We start from the raw sequence: 25,876 nt of genomic DNA, 5'->3' as shown, positions 1-25,876 counted from the left end.
TACAATGTCAATTTAGCATATTTTTTATTTTCCCAAAATATCCAAAACAGTTTAGTGGTGTCACTTAAATAGTAAACAAATTTTGGCAAAGTGAAATAGTACCTAAAATACTAAACACAAGATTTCTTTTCATCGAAACAATATAGCTCCCCTTTTAAAATATTTTACCTACATAAATAATAACCTCTCAACAACTTTAATGGAATAGGCTTTCTCTGTACCTATCTTAAATGTAATTTATTTGTAGTGTAAAGTCAAGTAAGAAATATGATCGCCACTCAACTTAAAATGGTTTCAAAAATATCTCTGTGGCAATTTTAAGGTTTTAAGTGACAAGGGCAGTAAGATATATGGACCGAAAAGTACTTTAAAGTAACGTTATTTACTATTTTAATTCAACGGCACACCTTTTGGTAGAGGTGAACAAAAATCTACATCAATTACATTTTTCGAATAGAAATGAGTGCAGAGCTTATATAAATAATTTTCTAAATATCAAATTCTCTACGCACAATCACTCCGAACCTATTTGTAACCACATAAATTGACGACAAAATCGAGTCAACACTTAAAACAAAGAGTTGATTATCCTCAAATGTCCCAATGCCCTATTACACCTCACTATAAGCAATCATACAAGTCAAACTACCAATCTTAATAATGGAATCAATAATTATCAAGGACGTGATCGTATTTTTTTGATATTTTCCGTAATAACAAGGTACCTGTGCAGCATGTTCTCGGATTTACGAAACAACAACATACAGTTCGTGACCTACCATGCAACCAAAAGTTGTAGATTAAAAAACTTTGAACAAACACGTCGCCCTGATTGGAAGTTTAAAAAATGCTCTGTACCCATTGAGGGAATGTCCATTTCCTTGCTGCATTCAATACATTAGCAGAAATAAAGTATAGAGAAATGATTAAAGATTTTTTTTTCTATTTAGAACATATTGACCAGCCACTACTCAGATCATGCTAATACAGATATAGAACTAGTCTAGCTTTTAAAATAAAAAAAATCTCAGTAGTAGCACGGAATCTGGAAATGTGCCCAGTATATGGCAATAGGCTCACCACCTATTACATGAGATTTCAACATAAATTGTGAAAAGTGGGTGTACATTATACATACAGTGGCATTACATGTCATAATGTGCACCTCTGCCTACCCCATTGAGGATTAAAGGCGTGCTGATGATGACAATACATATTATTGTATGTAGATAACTAGTCTATCTTTGAAATTATTGTTTCCAAAAAAGCATATACAAGTAAAATTGTCCTTGAATTCTATATTGCGTCGGTATTTGCCTTTCCATAGTTGAATGATGTCATGATCATCAGTCCTCTGGTGGCAACATGACTCTGACCTTGCTCCAACTAGGTCAGGATCAACACTAAGCCTTAACCGGATTGCTGTCAGCTAGAAACGCTTTACTCGATTCGACATTCTTGGTAAAGACCTTTGTAGATTGACAGTGAGATGTAAAGAACAATCACTAAAATATGATCCTTAGGCTCAAGCTAGAAGAAATATATTGACAATTGACATACTCATTAAAACATTGAGCAGTTACTGAAATAACATCGTCACACATGAGTCATCAAGTCTTCTTTGATAACATATCACACAAAAGTTTTGAGTGATCAATCGATTACTGCAGTTTTACGAAACTAGTTACAATTTAAAAAAAAATATCTCTCCAACTACATAATATTTGAAAATGAAAATCATAGAATTGCTAATGTCAAGACCCTCATAGTCATGATCAAAACTTTAATACCTATAATAGTACAAATAGCAAAATAAATTGTACAACTACCAAAAAATTAACAGTCAAATCAAACTTTAAGAACTTAAAGATTTACAAATCTAATCTTGAAACTTAAAAGGCATATCCATAAAACGGCATCGATTTCTTTCACAGAGTCCTCGTTAACATTAATAAATGTTCACTGAATACTAGAATATTATTCCTCGCTCGTTGGAGCAAATTATTTGAATTATCAGAGATCAGAGAGAAATGTATTTCATGCGAGATTTTATTGTAAATTCTCGGAACCATGAATCGGACCTGCAGCTTTATTCTAAAGAATTGTTACTATGTAATCGATGTTCTAAAGACGTTCAAGGTTAGGCCAAGTTCAATGTTGCGATAGGATAAAGTTAAAGAACATTTATTTGCATAAACAGGTCATTGTGTTATACATACAGATAGCTTGCAAGATGTTATTGTTTAAATCAGTGTCCATTACATGTTTTGCCCTTAGGGATCTAAAAAATCAAATGTTAACAATTCGTTTTAAACCATTATTAATACATTAAAAATAATTCATGAAGGTCGTAATACAAATTGTTATCTTAACACAATTTTGTATGGGTTTTGTTCATTTAGATTAACTTTGCACTTGTTTGTAAAGTCTTTAATTATTTTTTTACCGATACCTTATATAGTTTTGTTGGCAGTTATTTGCCTTCCGTATTAATAAATTGTCATTTATTTCCTATAAACCTACATATCGTATGACATTGTACGTAGTTGGAATCAGCCTACGAGGTCTGAAACTAATAGTTTACAGGCCATATACATCATGTCAGGCGTCAAATGTCTACATCATCTCGCAACAACGTGTTCGGAGAATCCACTAGCCATGGCCGTGGAACTGGATACGACATATAGGCCTCGTGTTAAGTTCAATGTCACACGGGAAAGTTAGTAAGGGAAAATTTGGAAATGTCTGTCGGGAGTAACTTTTTTTATTTACGTTTGTCAATGATTAGGGACTATTTTATGATGGAAGGGATAACATGATTTGCATTTTGAGCGATACGGTGTCGGCAGATAAGATGACATTAATTTTCCGACAAGTGTTTTAAAGGCCGACTACATATTTAAGCAAAATCAGGTAGTTCTCTAACGAACCTTTAAACTGCCATCACTGATACGCTTGCCAAGCGCAGATATTATGGCAAACGTCATTTATGTAATGAAGAAGTTCAACATTAGCCTCTCACGTACTATTCGTTGACGTATCATGAGTTAACGATTTAAGAGCAGGTTACCTTTTAATACGAAGATATAGAGGTCTTTTTGGAAAAGCACACGATACATGCTATACGATTTAAGTGTTCTCATTAGATCAACCAATTATGCGATGTATCCTAGATATTATCTTAATTAGTTAACAAGTTTTATGCTCTACATATTCTTCACCGATGATAGCGTTAGTAAAGTTTTTACCTCATAATAGTTGGAGCATGCACGTTATTTTGACCCAAGCGCAAACGGGGTTAGAACGATGTTAACGTTGTTACTCGTATTACTTCCTAAACTTATAAAGATTATCCGCAGGGGAAACAGCTCGCTTAGCAGTAGAACTAACATTTTCGCAAAATCCGAAGAGAATATTGACTAAGTAAGTTTTTTAAAATTTTACAACCCTACTTAAATACAATACGAATAAACAAGGTTTCGTTTCATTATGTTTACTGTGTGAATGCACTTTTATAATAAACAATTATTTACTTCTGCATTATTGAGAAAATTGTATGGAACCAATTCGCTGTAGTTTTTATTGTGAGCTTGTTCTATAGAAGATGTGCTTCGGTAGCATAATGCCAATTGAATGCCGACAGAATGCAATGGTCCTCGATGAGCGGAAGTTCTCTTGGCCGACTTCAATTAACGCCGGCCACGCGAGATAGCCCGTGGCTCACTACCGTTTATATAATAAAATTCTTTTTTCAATAGAACTATTCTATTGTTGTTGAAGAAATGGCACGCAGTCCGCTCAATTGCAGTAAATACTTGAGGGTTTAGTGGACATATTTATTTATAAATTCCGGGTCACAAAAGCCAACCACGTCACGCGTTTATACAGCGTACCTAGTTTTCTTTAGGTACAATTGTAAGGTCAAAAGTTAATGAAAATTATGTTTATGTTTGAAGCAGCAGGTGGTGTGTATGCTGTAAGTTTCGGTATTCATTAAGGTGACCTACATTAGCTACTAACACTGCAAGATCCATTGTTCTAATGTAAAGTTTCCTCAATGAAATCATGGTTAGTTTAATGTTCATGTTTTGTTTAAGGACGGTGTTAACAAGATTTATAAGATTATTTTTTATTAGTCTTTTTTTAAGATGATGGTCTTTTTTAGAGATATTTTGATGAAGATTATTTCAAGTCTCAATTAGGACTGGTGGAATCTTAAAGGTATCATAGTAGTAGACCAAACCGTAACAATAATTTGTAGTTAATAAATCAATGCGCATTAATAATATGTTAGCAGTTCAATGTCAATCGCATTATTAAATCAATTCCCTAATGACGTAGTGACATCGGAACTAATTTATTAATTGACTAAAACCGCATATTTGTTTACTAATACGAGTATGATTCAATGTCATGCATCATGATGCATGCGATAATCCCTGTGTCCGTGAAATGTACTGATGGTTTTGCTAATTATTAGGTCATTTCACTTCGTTTGATGTATCGATGTTCTGAGAAAATTATTGATCGGGAGTTTTGTGTTACATTTTATTATGTATGCTAGGTATACGTACCTATAAGTAGAAATTTGGTGGCTGATGCAATATAATAATATTATCGGACTTTCTATCATAAGTATTTACCAAAATAGGTACCTATTATTGGTATTTACCTTAGTAGGTTAGTGATCAACGCCACCCGGGAAAACTCGCAACTAATAATGTAATTTTACATCAGTTGGTCGAAGTACGCAGCAACTGAAATTAGCTTAGTAACTGCACTACCTTAAAATACGCTCTAAACATTAACAAATTTACAGCGAATATTGAAATCCTCTTTCAATAAGCACTACTATGAAAATAAGCTTTTAGGAGATTAATATTAAAACATTCACAAACTATTATGTAAATGTATTATGTTCTTTGTTAAAAAGTAAATAGATGTTCTAAACCCAGGGCTAGCCATCAGACCACCACAGATTTGTCTCAATAGGGCTGATGCCTGATCCGGAGCTGCAGACTACTTAGCGGGTTTACCAGAGCTCGGCTCGAAAAGCAGTAGGAACGGGTTGGTTTTGACACTCCCTCTCGTCTCGCCCAAGGCGGAAGAAGCCATTGGATGATATTCCCCTCTCAAAACAAAAGACCCAGGGCTTTGGCATTTCCTTGCTTCTAAAATTATTTATTATGGCCTAGACTTTCATCTTCTTATACGGAACTGTTTATCTAGAGTTAGAGTTAGTCTAAATATGTAATAAGTTAAGTTCTCAAAATGTGTATTTAAAGTAACATTTCACTGTATAAAAATATAACTTATTATATCACTGTTTATTTTATGATTTTTATTAAGTGCGCTTGAAAGTTTACAAAGCCTTTAAAAAAAATGTTATAATTCAGGAATGTCAAGGTCTATCTACTAGTTGTAACTACTGGTACCTACCTAATCGTTTCTAGCTATACATCAACCAACTGCATTGCAACAGGTGAGTCTCCATTCCACAATACCGAACACAGTAACAGAATATACACATTTAAATACACAATGAAGTCTATTTTAAGTTATTTGAAAAAGAGATATATATTATAAAATGCTTTGATTTACCGACCATACATTTTGATTAAGTTTACATTAGCTCTTTTGGTAACAATATTGACTAATTTTGACACAATTACTACCACAACGAGCTCACTTGAAAACAGACTCTGCTAGGCTAACATGACCTATTTAAACGCGCCTCTTAAATTGTGAATAGCAATAAGACATAGTTTGTAAGATTTAATTATAACATTTTCAGTAAAAAAAGTAACAGATCAACATGTGTTTGCAAAAAATAAATCAACAGAACAATGTCACGATTCAAATTCAATCAGATTTGAATTGTTCGGGTGTTATCAGACATTGTCACAAAGCTGAAGTTTTAATACTTGATGACCTTTGTTAATTTAAATGTCATGTCATTCACTTCTTTTTTTATTAAAACTGCACACTGCAAGCTACGTTCCTGATTGTTTTATTCCCGAAATATTCTACTGAGCTATCACCATTTTCTACATGGTCCGTACGAGCCGGATGATCCATCATCTACAACCAGCAAAGTGGAATAATCTAAATATTGGATATTTTGGAAATTGGAGTTAATAAGTACCAGAGTGAAGAGGTGACGAACACGTTTTGGAAAAAGTGGATTGAACAACGAGTGAAATCAAACAAGAAGTGTTAAAGCCAAAGCATTATAATATTAATTAAATTCACCCAACACTCATAATAATAAATCAGGTAATATAGGTAATTAACATAGGAATTAAGTAGCGATTATAAGAACAAAGAAAAGGTTAGTAACATATTTATACATATTTACAAATTATTTACAACTTTATACAATTTATTTACAAGGAATTATGTACAGAGCATTAGATTAAAATATATTTTGTAAAATAAAGTTAATATGTGCTTAAAAATACAGTACAGTAGTGTTAATGTTAACCTACATTAGTTAACTTTTTATTGTTGATTTACAAAACATTATTTATTCAAATTAATCTTTACAATTACATAATTGTTGCTTTGTATATCCTTTAAAACGTAGATAAAGTAATTAATTTGTTTGTTACATTATTCATCAGAATAGTTAACCTTACCTACCTACTTAACTACGGTAGTTCATTATAATTTGCAGTGAATGTTTTGTTAATAATTCATCATCATTGTTGCTTAGTTTCATTATTCATAACATTAGGTATTTTTGTGACATATAGTTTCGTAATTTAATATTATTACTGTACAATTTCAGGTCTACGACACCCTCCTTTCAAAATGACTGACGTTAAAGAACTTAGAAAAAAGCGAAGCAGCTATAAAGGAAGATTAACTGTATTTTCAACGTTTTTAAACAAATTACAAGATTCCACAGTAAGTCCGTCTCAGGTAATGGAGTTGCAATTGCGTGTCAATAAATTAGAAGATTTATACAACGAATTTAACGAAATTCAATTACAGCTAGAATGTATGTGTGAGATTGACGCGGAGGCACTTGAACGAACCTCAATCGAATCTCAATATTATGAGTTAGTGGCTCAAGCTAAAGTCATGTTAAATAAATATTCAAAATCTGAACAAGAGGAAATAAAATCAACCACTAGTAGTAAGCGTCAATTCATCAAGTTGCCCACCATACAATTACCGAAATTTTCAGGTTCCTATAACAGTTGGCTTGAATTTCGCGATACCTTCACTAGTCTCATTCACGGCAATGACGACATAGACGAGATAAATAAATTCCATTATTTGAGATCGTCGCTGACAGAATCTGCTGCTATCGTCATACAATCAATCGAGTTTTCTGCTCAAAACTACAACATGGCATGGGAACTTCTATGTGAGCGATTCGATAATGAAAGATTATTGATTGAGAATCACGTTACCGCGTTATTTAATATCGAATCAATCACTAAGGAGTCCTCAACTGCATTAAAGAGCATCGTAGACAATGTCAACAAAAATATCAGAGCGTTAAAAACATTGGGTGAACCTGTTGATAGTTGGGACACATTACTTATTTACATAATCAGACAAAAACTAGACACTAAAACATTCCGAGAGTGGGAGGAATATAAAGGGCGTATTGATAAATCGAAACGAATCACTTTTGATCAGTTCATTGAGTTTATGCGTAATCGCGCTGAGTTAATAGAAACACTGGAAAAATCACGTCACTCCACAAATACACACACAAACACAAAACAAAACACTAAAATTAAATCCTTTGTAACGACAGAAAACATTAGTAGTTCATTGTCACGTAGTTGTCCAAAATGTAAAAGCGATCATAATCTCAATTCATGCCCACAGTTTTTATCACTAAGTGTCAACGATAGAATGTCCTTACTGCCTGGCTATAAGCTATGCTATAATTGTTTGCGTCACGGTCATTATCCCAGCAATTGCAAGAAATCAGGGTGCAAAATATGTAAACGCAAGCACCACACGCTTATTCACAACTCAGATTATAAACCTGTTTCAAGTAAATCACCTGGGACTACTGATAAGGCTAGCGCTGAGTCATCCTCCAGTGCTGACACAAACAATAATAATCACGTTGCGCTCTCAGCTAATATCTCCGCACAATCGCATACGAGCAGCACAGGTAACATTTTATTGTCAACTGCATTAATTAGGTGCTACGATGTTAATAATGAGGAACACATAGCTCGAGCGCTCCTTGATTCTGGTAGTTCGGCTTGTTTAATGACGGAGAATTTATTTAATAAGTTACAGCTGCCTTACTTGAATACAAACAAATCTATACAAGGTATTAACAATTCTCTGTCGCATATTAATAAAATGTGTCGGGTACACATTAAATCGTTGCACGAATTTTACTCAAACGACTTAACTTGTTTTATCTTACCCACAATTACAGATAACGTTCCCGCTAAACAGGTACACGTAAACATACCCTCAAATATTCATTTAGCTGATCCGTATTTCCACACACCGGCTTCTATTGATATTATTATAGGAGCTGACGTATTCTGGAGTTTATTAGGATCAGATAAAGTTTTATTAGGTGATGGGAAACCAACACTTTATCAAACTAGACTAGGTTGGCTAGTTTGTGGCCCAATTAACGGCGGCTATGATAATAATTCAATTAACTGTAATTATGTTAATGATTGTTGCGAAAGTTCTTCGTCTTCCAGTTCGAATGAGTTAACTGACATCCGAAACCAATTGACGCGTTTCTGGCAGCTTGAAGAAGTTGGCCGTGATGCATCAACTTATTCAGCTGAGGAGCAAATGTGTGAAGAACACTTTATAAAAAACACGACGCGCCTGTCAGATGGCCGTTTTTGCGTTAAAATACCGCTGAAGGCATCTACGGATAGTTTAGGCGACTCATATCATCGTGCAAAACGATGTTTTTTGTCATTAGAGCGCAGAAATCACAAACAACCTTCACTCGATAAAATGTACAAAGACTTCATGACTGAGTATATTAATTTAGGTCATATGTCAGAGTGTCACATTAATGAAAATTTACAGTCATATTTCATTCCTCATCACGGAATCCTGCGCGAAAGTAGTATCACAACCAAATTACGCGTTGTTTTTAATGCTAGTGCACCCACTACCTCTGGAATCTCTTTAAATGCAATCCAAATGGTGGGACCTACCGTTCAGGACGATTTGACTGCAATCCTTCTTAGATTTCGAATGCATAAGTACGTCCTTTCTGCTGATGTTGAGAAAATGTACAGGCAGGTGTCTGTACATCCTTCAGATAGGCACCTGCAGCAAATAATTTGGCGTGATAATTTTAATAACACTTTTAAAACGTACCAATTAAATACGGTGACGTACGGCACAGCTAGTGCACCGTTTCTCGCAACTAGGTGTATCAAACAAATCGGTCTTGAATGCCAGGATAAAAAAGCCGCGGAAGCCATTCTTCATGATTTTTATGTAGATGATCTGCTGACAGGTACTGACGTGTTTGAGGAAGCTCAAATGTTGCGACATAAGGTGACCGATGCTCTTGCGTCTGCTTGCATGCCATTACGGAAGTGGAAATCGAACGAGCCCTCTTTAATCTCAGAATCAACTGACGAGTCTTATTTCGAGTTCCACCAGCCGGGCGACACCTGCAGTAAAACACTAGGACTTAGTTGGCGAACTGACACAGATGATCTCTTTTTTCCTATAAAGGTTCCCGACTGCACGGTAAATACTAAGCGTGGCATGTTGGCAGTAATAGCACAAATTTATGATCCTTTAGGGTTGTTAGCACCGTGTGTCGTGAGCATGAAGATGTTGCTTCAAAAATTATGGCTAGACAAATTAGAATGGGACGATCACTTATCACCTGACATTGCAGCAATATGGGCAAACACAATTAAAAACTTACCGTGTATTCACAATTTGCGGATAGCACGTCGGGTAGTCTGTGACGCATACAAACAATTTGAATTTCACATTTTTACCGACGCTTCGGAGCAAGCATACGGAGCTTGTTTGTATGTTCGCAGTATTAATGAGCAGGGTGATGTCGATGTGCGATTATTTACAGCCAAAAGTCGCATCGCTCCTATTAAACCGTTGACTATACCGCGATTGGAGCTCTGTGCTGCTGTGCTTGGTGTACGTTTATACCAAAAGGTTGTTAGTCACCTTCACATTCAACCGTCTAGTGTTGTGTTTTGGACCGACTCCATGATAGTGTTGGGTTGGCTTAAAATGTTGCCTATAAAATTAAACACTTTTGTTCGCAACCGTGTTGCCGAAGTTTTAGAAATATCCGGTACTTGTGGTTGGAGACATGTATCGACCCACGACAATCCAGCCGATTTGATAACACGCGGGGTAGAACCGACCGCTATGCAATCACTGGACTTGTGGTGGTTCGGCCCATGTTTCTTAAAATGTGACAGTTCTACATGGCCACCCATTTCTATAAATACTCAAAATCTTCCAGAAGTCAAACCTAATAATATCTTAGTTAATTTAGCTCAAGAAAATCATGCTACTGGAGATTTAGTTAAAGGAGTAATCGAATTCAATCGATTTTCCAATTTTAGTCGATTACATCGTTCTATTTGTTATGTTTTACGTTTTATCAATCTTTGTAAACGCTGTTCCTCAATAAATACATCCTATTTTACTGCTCAGGAATTACAAGATGCATTGAACTTTACTATTATTCAATCACAAAAGGAGTCTTTTCCAGAATATAATTTATTACTAAATAATAAACAGTTACCTCATAAGAACAGATTATTAAATTTAAATGTATTTTTAGATAATAACAAAATTATTCGTATAGGAGGTCGTTTACACAACTCAGAATATTCTTACACAAAGAAACACCCAATTTTGATACAGTCCACTCATCATTTCGCTAAACTTTTATTTCAATTTGAGCATATTAGATTAATGCATGCAGGTCCTCAATTATTATTAAGCACAATACGAGAGACCTACTGGCCCCTTGGTGGTCGCAACTTAGCGAGAGCCTGTTGTCGTCAGTGTGTTCGGTGCCAGCGAGTAAAGCCTCGCACAATTGCTCCTCAGATGGGTAATCTCCCACTCAGCAGACTCTCACCAGCTGACTATCCCTTCCAAAACGTAGGCGTTGACTACGCAGGCCCTATTGCCTCGGCTAGTCGTCAAGGCCGTGGTTGTAGATTGGTGAAGGTATATATAGTACTTTTCGTATGCTTCACAACAAAGGCCATTCATTTAGAGTTGGTGGGTGACTTGACGAGCAACAATTACTTACAAGCTTTACGCAGGTTTATGTCTCGGAGAGGAAAACCTCTCAATATTTATTCCGATAATGGAACTGCTTTCGTAGGAGCATGTAATGAAATTGCTGAGTTTTTGAAGCGCAATTGTGACTCCATTTCTGATAGTGCGGCTCAGGATGGTATAACCTTCCATTTTATACCTGCTTACGCTCCGCATTTTGGTGGTCTTTGGGAGGCGGGTGTCAAGTCGACCAAGCATCATTTACTCCGAGTGTTGGGAAATTGTAATTTAACTTACGAGGAGCTTAACTCCATTCTGATTCAAATTGAAGGCATTTTAAACTCTCGACCGCTCACACCTCTTTCGTCGAATCCTGAGGACCTGTTACCTCTCACTCCTGGTCACTTTTTAATCGGACGGCCTCTCACCTCTCTTCCTGTCAAGGATTTACGGGATCACTCCACCTCTCACTTGACGCGCCATCAACGCCTTGAGCAATTGCGGCAGCATTTTTGGACGAGATGGAGCAAGGAGTACGTCTCAGAGCTGCAGCAGCGCGTGAAGTGGCGGACCGGCAACGACAGCCTGAACCTGGACACCCTCGTGGTTATAAAAGAGGATAACCAGCCACCCATGAAGTGGAAGCTGGGTCGCGTTGTTGCACTTCATCCTGGCACAGACGGTATAAGCAGAGTAGCCGATATCCGGACTGCAACCGGCACTGTTAGACGGGCATTCTCTAAGATTTGTCCCTTATTGGAAACTAGCTGTTGAAAGGCAAGCTTTCAACGGCCGGCGGCATGTTGAAGCGCCTCTTAAATTGTGAATAGCAATAAGACATAGTTTGTAAGATTTAATTATAACATTTGTAACAGGCGCTTAAAGTCCCTGACCTTTGTTAATTTAAATGTCATGTCATTCACTTCTCTTTTTATTAAAACTGCACACTGCAAGCTACGTTCCTGATTGTTTTATTCCCGAAATATTCTACTGAGCTATCACCATTTTCTACAGCGGTTTTGGGAGTTTAATTAAAATTACTGCACTTGAACTGTGCATTTTGAGAGGCTTGAAAGACGGCATTTAGTACTTTCAAAATAAATAAAGCTAAGAATAACTTACTTTCTGTAACACTAAAATCAGTGGAAGCAATTAAAGCCATATTGATAAAATGTCCATTGTCAGTCTGGTAGCAACCCGAATGAATGACATACAAACAAACACTTTCATATTTATAGTATACAAATCGTGTGTGACTTTATTCATGGGATGAAACAAAATAATTTTATTTTACAAATTGTTTTACCTGTTTTTACTAATAAGCTCATTGTTCTATGAAATTAGGAGACTATTTTGAATAATATATCTGTAACATAAAAAAAAAAACAACCCCGACACTTTTATGTTAGGTATTTTGCGGGTAATACACATCAACTTTGTTAACAGGGACGATGAGACTTAACAATTTCGTGTAGTAGCAAACTTTATTAGAAGGTAATAAGGTTGAAACTCGTTTCAAAGCCGTGCTACTCGCTCCTTCGCTGTCTCTACATCCTCTATAAGATTTAATAAAATCCTTATTTATCCAACGCCAATTTCAATTTCTAACTTTTGGATACTCTTACCTTTTACCTCTAAATATAGATTCGGCTCGGGCTGTTGTTAAAACTCCGTAGATTACTCTTCACAATTACATTCCGTTACTATTTATTCGTCACTCTCATTATCACGATTACCGTTTTACAATGGCGCTATAAGTAAACCTTTGTATACAAACTTAATACATAAAATAAAATAGCCATTATTGCTGAACTAACTTTCAAATAGTTTCTTTGCATTTACATAATTATGGACTTATCAGTAAACGGTCGTTTTTACAGCTTGTCAACTGACATAGGCCTCTTCTAAAGATTTCCACTCTATCCTAATGGACCCGAATAGCCAAAGATACTGCTATTCTTCTGATGGCGTTTTCACATTCTTCTAGTTTGTCTGCTTATATTTCTTTTGTTAGTAATTAAAATATTTTTAAGTTTTTATCTCTGCCTATATCCCTTGTACAGGTGCATCAAGTTTCGTCCACCTCTGTTGTTACAAACATTTGATTGGACAAACTTCTAGTATAATATTAGCTCTGTTCAATGGAGTTTTAAAACTAGTTAGGAATTATAATAGCACGTTTACTATGAAGGAGTTTTGTTATATCCGTGTTGTTTAGTTTACTAAGGACAATACATATTTAGTGTTTTGGTTTTACACTTGGATTTACTCCTATGTCGTGGGTGAGCTTACAAACATACCAGTTCACATGCACATGACACCCAGACCCGAACAACAATATGTGGATTACACAAGAGTAGCTCAGATCAGAAAGAAAAGAATCAGATTCTGTGAATTTTAGAAAGCGCTGCTATGTACTTAGACTTTAATGTGATGTCGGACTTTACATAAGTTAATTCGCGTAGAGATTCAGACGTAATAGAATGTGTCACATAAATCAGCTTTTTTAATAAGGCTATCAATTGCAACTCTAATGCTCTAATGCTATTAAGATAGCTGTGTTTAGTAATCTAAACTCTCAATATAGACACTTACACAACATAAAATAAAATAGCAAAGATCTGAAGGCATTCGATATGATCAATTACCGACCCTCATTATTCTCGATAAACAAACTCTGCATGAAGTCTGTGTAATATATTTAAATGTGAGTACAATACTCCAATCATCCCATACACCTATTGTATACCCGTCAAGAATACCTTCGATAATATGATTATGAGCCTCTAAATTGTATTTAACGGTAATCGGAGAAATAATAGGGTTGTTCAGATATAACGATACCTATAACACAGTCCTTTTCGGTCGGAGGACTCGATTCAAATAAGTTTGAAGCGTTATTGGAAAACGTTTTGAACTAATAATAGATTATGTAATGCAAGGATTGAAAATATTTCGTCTATAGTCTAGTTTTACGGTTTTTATTTACTAAGGAGCAGAGGTTTATAAAAACGTCCAGAAAACTAAAAATGATCTACTAAAAAAGTATAACGATTTCTATTCTATACACCAGAGTGTATTAAGTTATTTCAATAACACACAAGATCAAAGTATCAAAGTACGATGGAGTCAAATCAAATGGCATATGAGTTAATATCGGAGGCACAGGTGGCAATCGGTTCGAGTATGCAATCTCTCGTCAATCCAGTTAGTCGAGGCAATACGGAGGAGCAACACTAATTAGAGTAGCGATGTGGTATTACTGACGTATACCTAAAATCATGCTTCAGTGGTATTAAGGAATGGAGGAACAAGTGTGTGACGTCATAACATAGTTGCCAACTGTTCCTGTTCCAGACGTCTTGGCTTTGGAAGTGGCCCAGTTTACTCTATAAATTGGTGCGGCAAATGTAAAGATGTTTTAGGATTACATATACAATGCTTGGGTAGGTTACCTGGAAGAATTTTGTCAAAGTTTAGGTAGTAGATATATGTATATTCTCCTGTCAAAGAGATTGTTGTTTTTTTCTGTAATAAAATTACTTGCAAATTAAGTAATGTTCGATAAGTAAATGTAATTAGGTAACATAAATACCCATTCGTCTCGTAAAAAAATAAGTGTTCTAAAATTTGAAAATATGAAAAGTGACAGGGACGGCAAATTTTTTTTTTTTTGTCATACGCACTATATCTTTACCTCCGTGCACTATAGCAAAAGTGTGGCGAGGATTTTTCGTGACGCTCGCATAGCCAGCCACCGTACCACCGTACCACGCGATAAGAACCGTCGTTCCAAAAGTTAAAGTTCAACAATTTAAAAAGACGTTATCCAGAAAAAAAAGTTATATATTTCTAAAGCAAGTGTAATCAAAGACACGAGATTTAATTTTTTTCATCCTTTAATCCGATTTGGCCTTAAACTTTTAAGGAAAACAAACAGTAAAATACTAACATAACACTGAAACGAAAATCCCCGATTTGACTTTGACCTCTTGTTAATTAGAAACAGTTACACGAGCCAGTTACCTCTAACCTTGACTGCAGAGTAACAATAACAGGTAACAGGTAACAGACAGCTGCTGAATGCAAGCTTGTTAGAAATTCGTTGCAACAAATGTTTGCCCTCGAATTCTCGAGTATAACGAACAAACGAACTATTCACCTAAACCACAACACGATTGAGTTTTGCCTATACATTCATACATACGTTCTATGTGCCTATTTTCAAAGAACACGTGTAGAAGTTTAGGAACAATAAATCTTTTATACTAACATCAACAAAACTGTCATCTAATCAACCAGTTGTTGGTCCCATACAACTAATGGGAAATCTTAGTTGAAAGGGTAAAGTATTAAAAAGGTTTTAATGAGAAATCGATAAGTAAAAAGTACGTTTGCTATAATAGGACCAATTTAAAAAGTATCACGTAGTTCCCACCTTTTATTTTTATCCATTTTGTTTGAAAGTTTCATTCGTAGCGCCCGGCCCGGACTTCACCAAGGCGGATATAAGGCTACCTGTAGAATTCCTATTTGTTGCAAAGAAAAATGCTCTTACATTTCATGAAAGAGATTACAAAAGTAGGCAGTTCTATGAGCGGTGTCACAACCTTTAACACTTTATGGCTGGAAAATTTTAAACAATATGGTTTCATGTAGCTTCAGTAGTACACCCACTGCCTTGGTTGAGTGGTCGTAAGACCCAATTTCATTTTATGTTATTTAAAATTATTGGATTTGACTGGGGGAAATTTTTTGCAAGCCACGGTAAAAAATCGGGAATGATGGCCATTATATAGGAATGGCGTCATCCCTAATGTCCCATGACATAACTAATAAATAGTGGGTAATACGTTGTATTTCAGCGTATCTGCCTACTACATCGAAGATTACAAGGCGTGACACTGAGCTACGCATAATATTTCTTCGCCACGCAATTTTTACTTCGGTTGAATGGACCTTAACTCTAAAAATAACTTCCTAAAAAATCTTTCTCAGAAAACTCGACAGCTTTATTTGTGAGACATTATTTTCTTTATTTGTCTTTGAAACGATTGCGTTCCATTTAGAGCGGCGCACTTAAATGGCTCAGTTAACACAATACGTAAATAATTACTCAATAGATCGCAACAGCTTAGGTTCTGAAGAAAGCTTAAAGGCTTATACATCTCAAGTTTCTTATCCAATGAACGAACCGAATTAAAAGAAGGGAAAACTTCCAGTTTAGATGTGTTTCTGTTACCCTTTTGTAAAAGATTTCTTTGGTTACAATTTTTATTTAATTAAATCTTCACTTTACAAGATATTTCTCTTTAGAGAAACAGACCTTCTTATGTAATTCGGCGTTATATATCGATGAATGAAGCTTTATATGATGTTAAATAACATTTTAACTAACGTACCTTTTTCTGAAAGTATTTTTAATATGAGATTTTCTACGTCTGTTTTCTCAGACATAACTTTTATCGCTTGAAATATGTGCTCAAAAATGAAAGAAAAGGGAATCAGAAAATACGTTGTGTGATGAAATACAGAGATGGGTACAAACTAGAGAAACTAATATCCAACTGTCACTTATGTTGCGAGCGCAACACCGCTTCCAGGAATAAGTAAGTGCCTTTGAGTCATTTTTGGTGACGCGGCATTTTTCTGGCAAATTGTGTCAAAACACATTATGATACTACAATTACCACAACGATGTCGTTTTACATGTCATGCGCTAACCGTGACACGCTCGGACTATTATGACATACTTTATACGTAACGTCTACGTCATAATGTCTTATTTTCTAAAGGTGTCTCTTACTCTTTGCATTTTCAAACTTATTTATTCTATCCAAGGATAAAATTCGGGATCTGATGAGCCTTTTTTGAGGAGGGAAATGGAGTGTCAGACTCTTACTGACTAAAAACAAACCCGTACCCGTACTCCTGATTTTCGAGTCGGAGCCCCGGTAAACCTACGTCATCCCTACTAGGCCCCATCTATGGTGATCTAATGGCTCTTTGAGGTGCGCGTGGGACGCGACGCGCTGCACGCACGTATCTGATTCTGGTAGGGCGCCGAGCTACCTTTGCTCGCCGTACGGCAGCCCCGCACTCATCTTATGGCCTGAGATAATCACGCGATCTGGTTAGCCCTTGAAGTGTAAGATCTCTAAATTATCTATATATTAATACGTGATGCAAAAACTTTGGACCGCTTTTTACGAAAATTGCGCGGACGTAGGAGCATAAAATTTGGTACACTTATAGTTTATGTGTAGGAGAAGTGCAGGACGCTAATATTTTTCAAAAATAATGCTTATAAAGTACATTAAATTAATAAATAAAACATTACACACACATGCATAGTATCTGATCGTATTTGACAAAACGTCAAAATCGATAGACATTGCGATGATATTGACGTCTCATATGAATAGAGTTTTTTAAAAGAGTTTGTTTGAGTTTGAGTTAAATAAAAATTATCCTTGAACGTATGTTAAGTGGTATTGTAAATTAAATCGTATATGGTTGAATATCAACCACTAGGCGACCACTAGTTAGTATAATTCTTCAACCTTTAATAGGTGCACCTACATATATTTGTTACTGATTAGTATTTACCTAAGTATTTAACATTGGAAACAGAAATTAATTGTAAAATTATTAATCTTGCGTAGTCATGAATGTCTGGCTTCGAAATCTAGGTATAAGCCCAAAATGATGTTGAAGAAAATGTTATAACACTTTCAGTGCTAATGATCTTAAATTCTATCCCAAGACTTTCGTGAGGAATGAAAACAATTTTGTTCGCGTAACTTCTTAAACGGAAATCAGATACTTTCTTAAAGTTATTAATTATTTTAATTAATGATCCTTTGATTAAATGTATTGTTTTAGTCTTGTATACCTTATTTACTACATAGGTACTTTTGTACATAAAACCCGAGAGTATCTATATCATTTACGAGTAACAAGAATAGCATCGATTCTTCAAAAAACAAAATGTACAAGTATTCCAATTCCTTGCTTTTTCACCATTAACGATAACTAAAGTAATGATGCGAGGATACTTCAGCTCGTTAACAATGTTCTCAACAATTCCAACACACCTGAGTGCCAATTAAATCATGCATGCAGATACTTTCTACAGAGAATCACCCTCGACACGGAAACAAATGCAACATAATTGCAAATGAAAGCTGAACCAAGTGTTGTTATATGAGGTTACACTCACACTCAAAGAATATAGTTGTTTCCAGTAATAATCCTATTAAAGTATTTTATTATGAAGTTTAATATTATTTCATTTTAAGCTTAATTCTACTAGCAACCTCTTTCTTTCTCTCTCTCTCTCTTTCCCCCTCTCTCTCTCTCTATTTTCACGGCTGTTGTAGCCGTGTTAAATATTTTAACGTTGTTGTTTTATTACTGTTTGATAAAAAACCACCCTGTCTATATATTATGTGTTTATGTTTATAACTACGTATCTCAATAGTTTAAAACTTTTCGATTCTAATCAATATTTAACAAAAGAGCTTCTTCATATTTATATCGGCTAGTTATCGAGTAGTTCGAAAAATATGAACAGGAGCTTTTCCATTTATTTATGAAGGCGTTTTTTATTATTGTAGGTAAAGAGAGTAACTAAATATTATAATACCAATGCATATTGTTGAAAATTAAATACTTTTTTTTTAGGGTGGAAAATCATCCAATGACTTCTCCCGCCTTGGGCGAGGCGAGAGGGAGTGTCAGACTCTTACTGACTAAAAACCACCCCGTTCCTACTCCTGCCCGTCGAGCCGAAGCCCCGGTAAACCCGCTAGGTTGTCCACAGCTCCGGATTAGGCATCAGCCCTACTGGGCCCCATCTGTGGTGGTCTGATGGCTCTTTGAGGCGCGCGCAGAACGCGACGCGCCGCACGCACGGGTCTGGTTCTGGTCGGGCGGCAAGCTACCCTTGCTCGTCGTCCGCAGACCCGCACTTACGGTGGCCGGAGATCGTCGCGCGATCCCCGACGCCCGGAGTGTCTCTCGCGACGGCTGGGGCGTGAAGAGGTTACTTTGCTGTAGCTAAACAATGATGGCGTAACTAATAATTTCTTATTATAATTATTAAAGCAAAGGTTTAATTCAGAGCAAGTTGTAAAGTTTTAAAGTACAAGTAACAATGGCACTAAACTTCACATTCTAAAAGAAACAATTATAATTATTTAATGCTTAATTTGAAATTGCTATTGTTTCTTAAGGAAGTTAAAATTATAATTAAATATTTCAATAATTAAGTTCATCAAGTAATTTCGGAGTTTGATTAATTGAATGCGATACAAGTTGTTGGTGGGTCGATTCTGGGTAGATAAAATAGACCTTTGACGCCGGGATAAATAACCGGCTGTTGCCACGGCGACCCTCACAATTTATTTTTAATTGATACAATTTAGTTAGTTGGCCCACAATCAATACACAATTAAAAAACTGTCGACACAATACTCAGACTGTAAACTGTGGGAAATAAATGGCCTGGAGTGGCGTAATGTAATTTAGTTTTGTCTGTTTTTTATAATAACAACTACTGAATGAAGGCTAAACAAATATTGGCAGGCAATTATTGTTGCTCACAAATTATGTGATTTTTAACCGACTGCAAAAATGAAGGTTTTTGGACTTTTGCCAAAACCAAATTTGCTGCAGTTTTTAGCATTCGGTGAGACGTAAGTTTAGGGATATTAAGTGACTAAAAAATGGAGGCGGTAAAGAAAATTGAAGGCCCTTACTTTAAAAAAAAAGTTTAATGAATACTACTACGGTAGTCTATAAAGATCTGGAAGTAGAGATAAACTTAAAATAATAATAAAAACCATTTCAGTCAAAGTAGTCAAAAAATGTTGTTAAGACCTGCCGTAAAAGGCTATATCATTTCGCAATTCAAGCAAGGAAACCAATTCAAAAAGCTTAGACCGGATGAGTGTTTTCGGGCTAATGTGAAAGCAACTTCCTCTTCAAAAATCCAAACCTCCTGTTGCCTAAGGCGATTGGACGCCAGAGGCTTTCAGCTGTAATAACCAATGTTGCTTTTATCGACCGACGACCATGAATATAATGTGCCAACTTTTTTAAATCATTAATAGGTCATGAAAATTGTACCTGTTACCTACTTTGTAAATTTCTAATTATCATTTACTAACTTCTGCTAGCAATTTCTTGTTCCATAACAAGGAGATTCTCATTTTACCGGTTTTTGTGGGATTTTGGGAAATTCTCTCTTCGTGCTCCCCACATTCCATATAAAACACACAGTCTATTGACTGTATGTTTCATATACTCACACAGTAAGGGAAGAGTAGTGTTTCATATTTTGTTCATGAAATGTTATTTTAATGAGAATGAGGTTTGCTATTACAATGAGTGTGCAGGAATAGGGTTGCCCTTAAGAGGCGACAAGGGACTTTGTAATAACAAAATATTAGTTATATTTTCGAGACAACATTTGCAGGGGTGCTGACCTTTAGTTATTTCTTAAAAAGCATATTAACTCTAAAAAGGCAAGAACATTCTCACTGGTTCATTCAATAAACACAAGATGGAATTTCTATTTTTCGCCACGGATATTTGAGTGAAAATCCTAATCTACGTGACCTGATACGCACGACTAAATTTTATGAAGTCAATAAACCTTTACAATCTGATCGCAACATAGAAAGAATTGAAATACGTCTTTAAAATTAAAAATACGTACGGCATTAAGTAAAACTGCAGAGCGCCACCTATCGGAATTATTACAAACTTTGTTGCATCTCGTTCCTACAACTAGTCATACATACAAGCCGGTAGTTAGCACAAAACACAAAAACTTACATAATTTTCAATCAGATCATAAAAACCATATACCTAAATAGTGTGGCCCCACCATTGTACGAATATTGCATTTTATTTATTTAAATTGAGATCAGAATAGTATTTTGAAAGCATTCAGCCGTATTGCAATATTAAACGAGGCGTGCAACGCAGCTGCCATCTGTCTTCAAATCATGGTAAAAGTTTTAACAGCTTGTTCAGCACGCTGTTAGACTTTCATATTTTACACAAACACTATCTTCAGATTATGAAAATATTTCTTCCAGTCGTTTCGTTGACAACACCGAAACCTGCATTTTCTTATGTATGTTTTGAGACTGATTTTTCGGGGGTTAACTTATAAAATATACCGTAGAATAGCTCAAGTCAATCACTGGTATAGTTAAAACACTGTCTAATTTTATATAACATGTGCTATGTGGTTTTCTGAATCCATTATCAAATGCAAACAAAAAACATGCTAACAAACAATCAATTTAATTTTTCCTCATTGTAATACATATTAGTATGAATAAATGTGCCCGCAAATAATTTATGTAGCGTTCAACCGAACTGAATAATTCTTAATTGCTGCAACGGAATTATTAATTAGCGTTTCCATACATGTGAATGAATCACAATCGATACCATTAACATAATTTCAGGTTTAAATAACGTAATCGATTCACAAAATACATTTATTCAGGGTTCGTACCAAAAGAAGGGAGGTAATCAAAAAATTATGTGGGTCGTTATTAAGCCTTAAAAGGCAATGAATTCCGTAACAACATCGTAATATAAAACAACCTGTAGAGTTTGGAGGGTTGTAAAGGCTGGGCGGCGAATGTGTGGATGAGTGGCGTAGCGCGTAGCTGGGTGGCGTAGTACGTGGCTACGAAGCGTAGCGGGCACGCGGCTCGAACGTGTTCGAAGCTACAAGTGTCTGCTGCGAGTCACCTTGCCCCTAGCTCCCGCCGTAATACACTCTCTTTGTTCTCGAATATAAGGCGAGTAATGAACTGACTTGAACACGTAGACGGTCTCAGCATTCTTGTTAGCTATTCTTCTATGATAATCTTCAGTTATGTCAAGAATTTTTTGTTTTAAGTCTTTAAATGTTTAGGATACCCTTTTACGAAGGTATTTATTTGGAGTCTAAGTAATTTATAAAATGTTATAGCTTTATTATTAAATTCTTAATATTCTCCTAGCAAGTTATTTTAGCGGCAAATCATATATTTCGGTTATTTATACAAAAAATGCAATGACCTACTTTCGATCGTAGGTAAGACTGAGCAAAACCGCCTCATTTTCATGGATTCACTCTCATGCCATTTAACGGGACTATATAAAATTTGGGACAATAAGTGAGTTTGTGTTCCATAGTAGGCGAACATGGGCCCGACCACTCCCCGACCCGTGAGCCATCTCCGTGCCCCACTCCATCGACCTCGGTGCCATTTGGGGGTCGACCGAGTTGAGTATCGGTTGTCTCCGTCTGTTGATCCCGCGTTTGTCCTGGATCACAGCCAACCCACGCAAACACGTGTTTTGTAATAAAAATACACTCTTTGCGGCTACATTCGTACATAAATATTTGCCTAATGGACACGCTGCGTAACTGTTACAAGACGACATGCTATTAATTACAAATCTTTATTTTAAAATGTGCCATATTTTTAATAAATTACCCGAATAAATATTTAGTCGCTTTCTAATTATTGAACTGCGTAAAATAATATAAGTATTTATCTTATATCAATGACATGCCTAATTGTATATTATACTCGTATAAGAAAAAAGAAATGTTTGCCTCATTTTAGTTAAAGCCCTTTATTTTGTTAAAGGAAAAGCGTTAAAGGAAGTTTGATCAGGTGTATAGTCAGAGGTATTAGTTAACAGTTAATTACTAATTAACAAACATAATTTATAAAATTCCATACACTTTCTAGGCATTGTTATACTGGTATCAGCTACTATTATGTTGTCAGTAACTTATATACTACGTATTTAAGATTTTTATAACACACATACATGTTTAAGTATCATGTTGTCTCTATCATTTTTGAAGCAAATAGTTGAGAGGGGAAATGTTCAAAATTTAACAATACTCACTTTTAAATACTTGGTCAATGAATAATTCCTCTCAGTATTGACGGTTTGACGAGACGTTTAGAGAAAGAACTTGTTAATGAGCAATAGAACCCGTGTTGTTAGGCTTAACACTCCTTAATTGCGAACGTTGAACGATTTCCACCCGCAAAGAAAATCCTTTCTTATCGTGTAAACCATAGGGCTTTTTATTGCTCGTTTATTACACCTTTTACGGCTTTTAAGTAGTGTTTCGCTTTCTTTTCCTGTGATAGTAATACAATGGGAGACGTCATTTCTTATTGCTATGTGTGATTGTGAGTGTGAGTTTACGAGCTTGTTTCTTGATATGTTTCGGATTGCCTAAATGTCATAAAAGATTACTTCTCAGAATCAGCTAATTAAAGGTATTGGATTATGAACCCTAAATGACTATGAGTATTAATTAAATTTATTTAAAACCAACTGACGTGGACAGTCGTTATGTTTATAGATTGTAATCTTGCTATAATAGTAATTACATAATACGTCATGTCTAAAGGTATTCACAATGAGACTTATGTGAGGTGTGGTTAATGCAAAAAGAACAATTAAAATACTCATTTCTTTATTGACCCAGTTACTGGCCGTAACTGTAAAGTGTATTAAAACACCTACAAAATAATTTAATTACATAAATTGAAAGAGAGTATTACCAAAATACCCCAGGGATAAAATCCCTTTCAATTATAAATTATGGGCGGGTAAGTCAAAATTTATTAATCGGAGAACGATCTTATTTACGCGTTATTTTTGATGGATGGTGTATGGAGGTTGAAAGTGTATTGTTACCATACAATCTCTTCATAATGTTATCTCGAACCCGAGGTTGTTGCGTCGGCTGCATGAGATTAAATAGAGAAGTTAGCTTAAGGGCAATTGCGATGAAAATAAATGTTAATATTATGTGTTGGTTATACGTGTATTTATTTGAATACTGAGAAACATGACCTTTATAATACGCTCTTTAAGTACGAGCAATAAAAATGTTATGGTAACGCAAAGGAAATGAGATATTATAAAAAAGCTTCATTGAATGGATTGCATCTCGAGAAATAAACGTTGTTATTATGTTATTTATAGACCATACTAAGCTTAGAGACGAAAATAAACACGAATCATTAATATTTGTCCCTTCTAAGGTCGCAAATAGTATCATCGCCTGAAACCAACATCCATCATGTAATATGTATGTATATAAATAGTGTGAGCTACATAGAAAACTATTCTCGACTACAAAAGTAACGCAAAGAGGTTATTTTTCCTTACCTAAAAGAAATCGTGCGAATTCCGTAGTTGTTTCGTATCTAATAAAAATGAGCCCTTGCTTATCTCGAGGGAAAGTTGAGTAACTGTTTACTCAACATGGTCACGCAAGGATCTGTTGGCAAATATATATCTTAGTACGTTGTTTTAACGTTGGTTTTACATTGATCTGTTGGCTGTAACAGCCCGTAAAGGTTCTCTGTTGAGCATGAGCGTCTTCATTGACCGCATCGCTCCAATGAGCGTGAAGGAATACTGGCGATATAGGAATTGCGTTTATTGCTTTTTAATTATGCTTTGTTACTATTTTGGGATATGTTTACGAAACGTTAGCGTAAGATTTACTTGAATAAAAAAGACGCTGCCCTGGTATCAAGACACTTAGGCCGGTTACAACAATAATTTCTGTCCTATTCTGCTATAACTCGTATGATATTCATATGATACTTCATTTCTTTGTCTTCATTCTCTCTATCTTTGGATTTTTTCTATCTTCTATCCCTTGAGATTCAATTTCGTCACGTGCCATTGATTATTGTATCAGTCCAGTGACTTGACTGACAGTTATTTATTTATTGATCAAATAATTTGGAGATTTTACTTTAAAAAAGATGTATTTATCATTTTAAATCAAAGGTATATTGACTAATATACATATATGTGTAATCTCATACTAATAGAAACCGTAACATATCTCTTAAATAAACGGCTTTTACGCCATTGTTCATCCTCACTCAAGCGTGTTATTTCTTGGGATAATGTAGCCTTCACAAGACGTCTCTACTTGTTGCATTTTTCATCTGAAGGCCTATGTCAATACAGCAATAATCTATCGTATATATATATATATATATATACATATATATATATATATGTGAAAGAATATTAATTTATTTGTTAATAACAAAATCTAGTCAAATAGACAAACAAAACACTCCGTTTGATGTCTACCTTTACTGGAACTTGGTAAACTAAGCGACGCAAATTACAAACGGTTGTCACAAGATACACATAAATGAGAGAATTGGAAACTAATAACGGATAGTAATTAATTCTTTACAACGATTATAATACCAACTTGTTTCCCTTTATGAATGAATAGCTATTAATTAATTCGCTCAACATGTATATTTTCAATTTTAGCTTGAGATATTATTAATCTTAGACTGTAATTTGGATTAAAACGTCTCTCGGCTATTGTTAATTAAAAATGATTTACCTTACAAATATTTATAAATAACAATGTTAAATATTAAGACGCTTTGAATAAGATTTTTTGTCTATAAAGCGAGTGATGAATTTAGAGGTAGACGGATAGAAGGGAAAAATACAACTAAAACATTAAACAATAAGTATTTTGTTTCTACTCTATACCTACAAACAAGCTGAAAGTTAGTGAAATAAACCCTAAACA

At 35.2% G+C, this 25,876-nt stretch overlaps 2 protein-coding genes across 6 annotated transcripts in view; both read left to right on the top strand.

Annotated features, from left to right (window-relative positions):
* Nucleotides 1-25,876, top strand: part of LOC118262353 (SCY1-like protein 2) — a 152,943-nt gene that overhangs the window by 55,065 nt on the left and 72,002 nt on the right. The gene's annotated exons all lie outside the window — the stretch shown is intronic.
* LOC126912421 (uncharacterized) lies at nucleotides 5,965-12,201 on the top strand. Its single transcript, XM_050704424.1, has one exon. The coding sequence runs from the start codon at nucleotides 6,814-6,816 to the stop codon at nucleotides 12,016-12,018; it is 5,205 nt and encodes a 1,734-aa protein (XP_050560381.1). The 5' UTR covers nucleotides 5,965-6,813; the 3' UTR covers nucleotides 12,019-12,201.

Source organism: Spodoptera frugiperda, chromosome 25 (genome assembly GCF_023101765.2).
Source record: "Spodoptera frugiperda isolate SF20-4 chromosome 25, AGI-APGP_CSIRO_Sfru_2.0, whole genome shotgun sequence".
Classification (NCBI taxonomy): domain Eukaryota; kingdom Metazoa; phylum Arthropoda; class Insecta; order Lepidoptera; family Noctuidae; genus Spodoptera; species Spodoptera frugiperda.
This window is presented reverse-complemented; position numbering and strand designations above follow the sequence as displayed.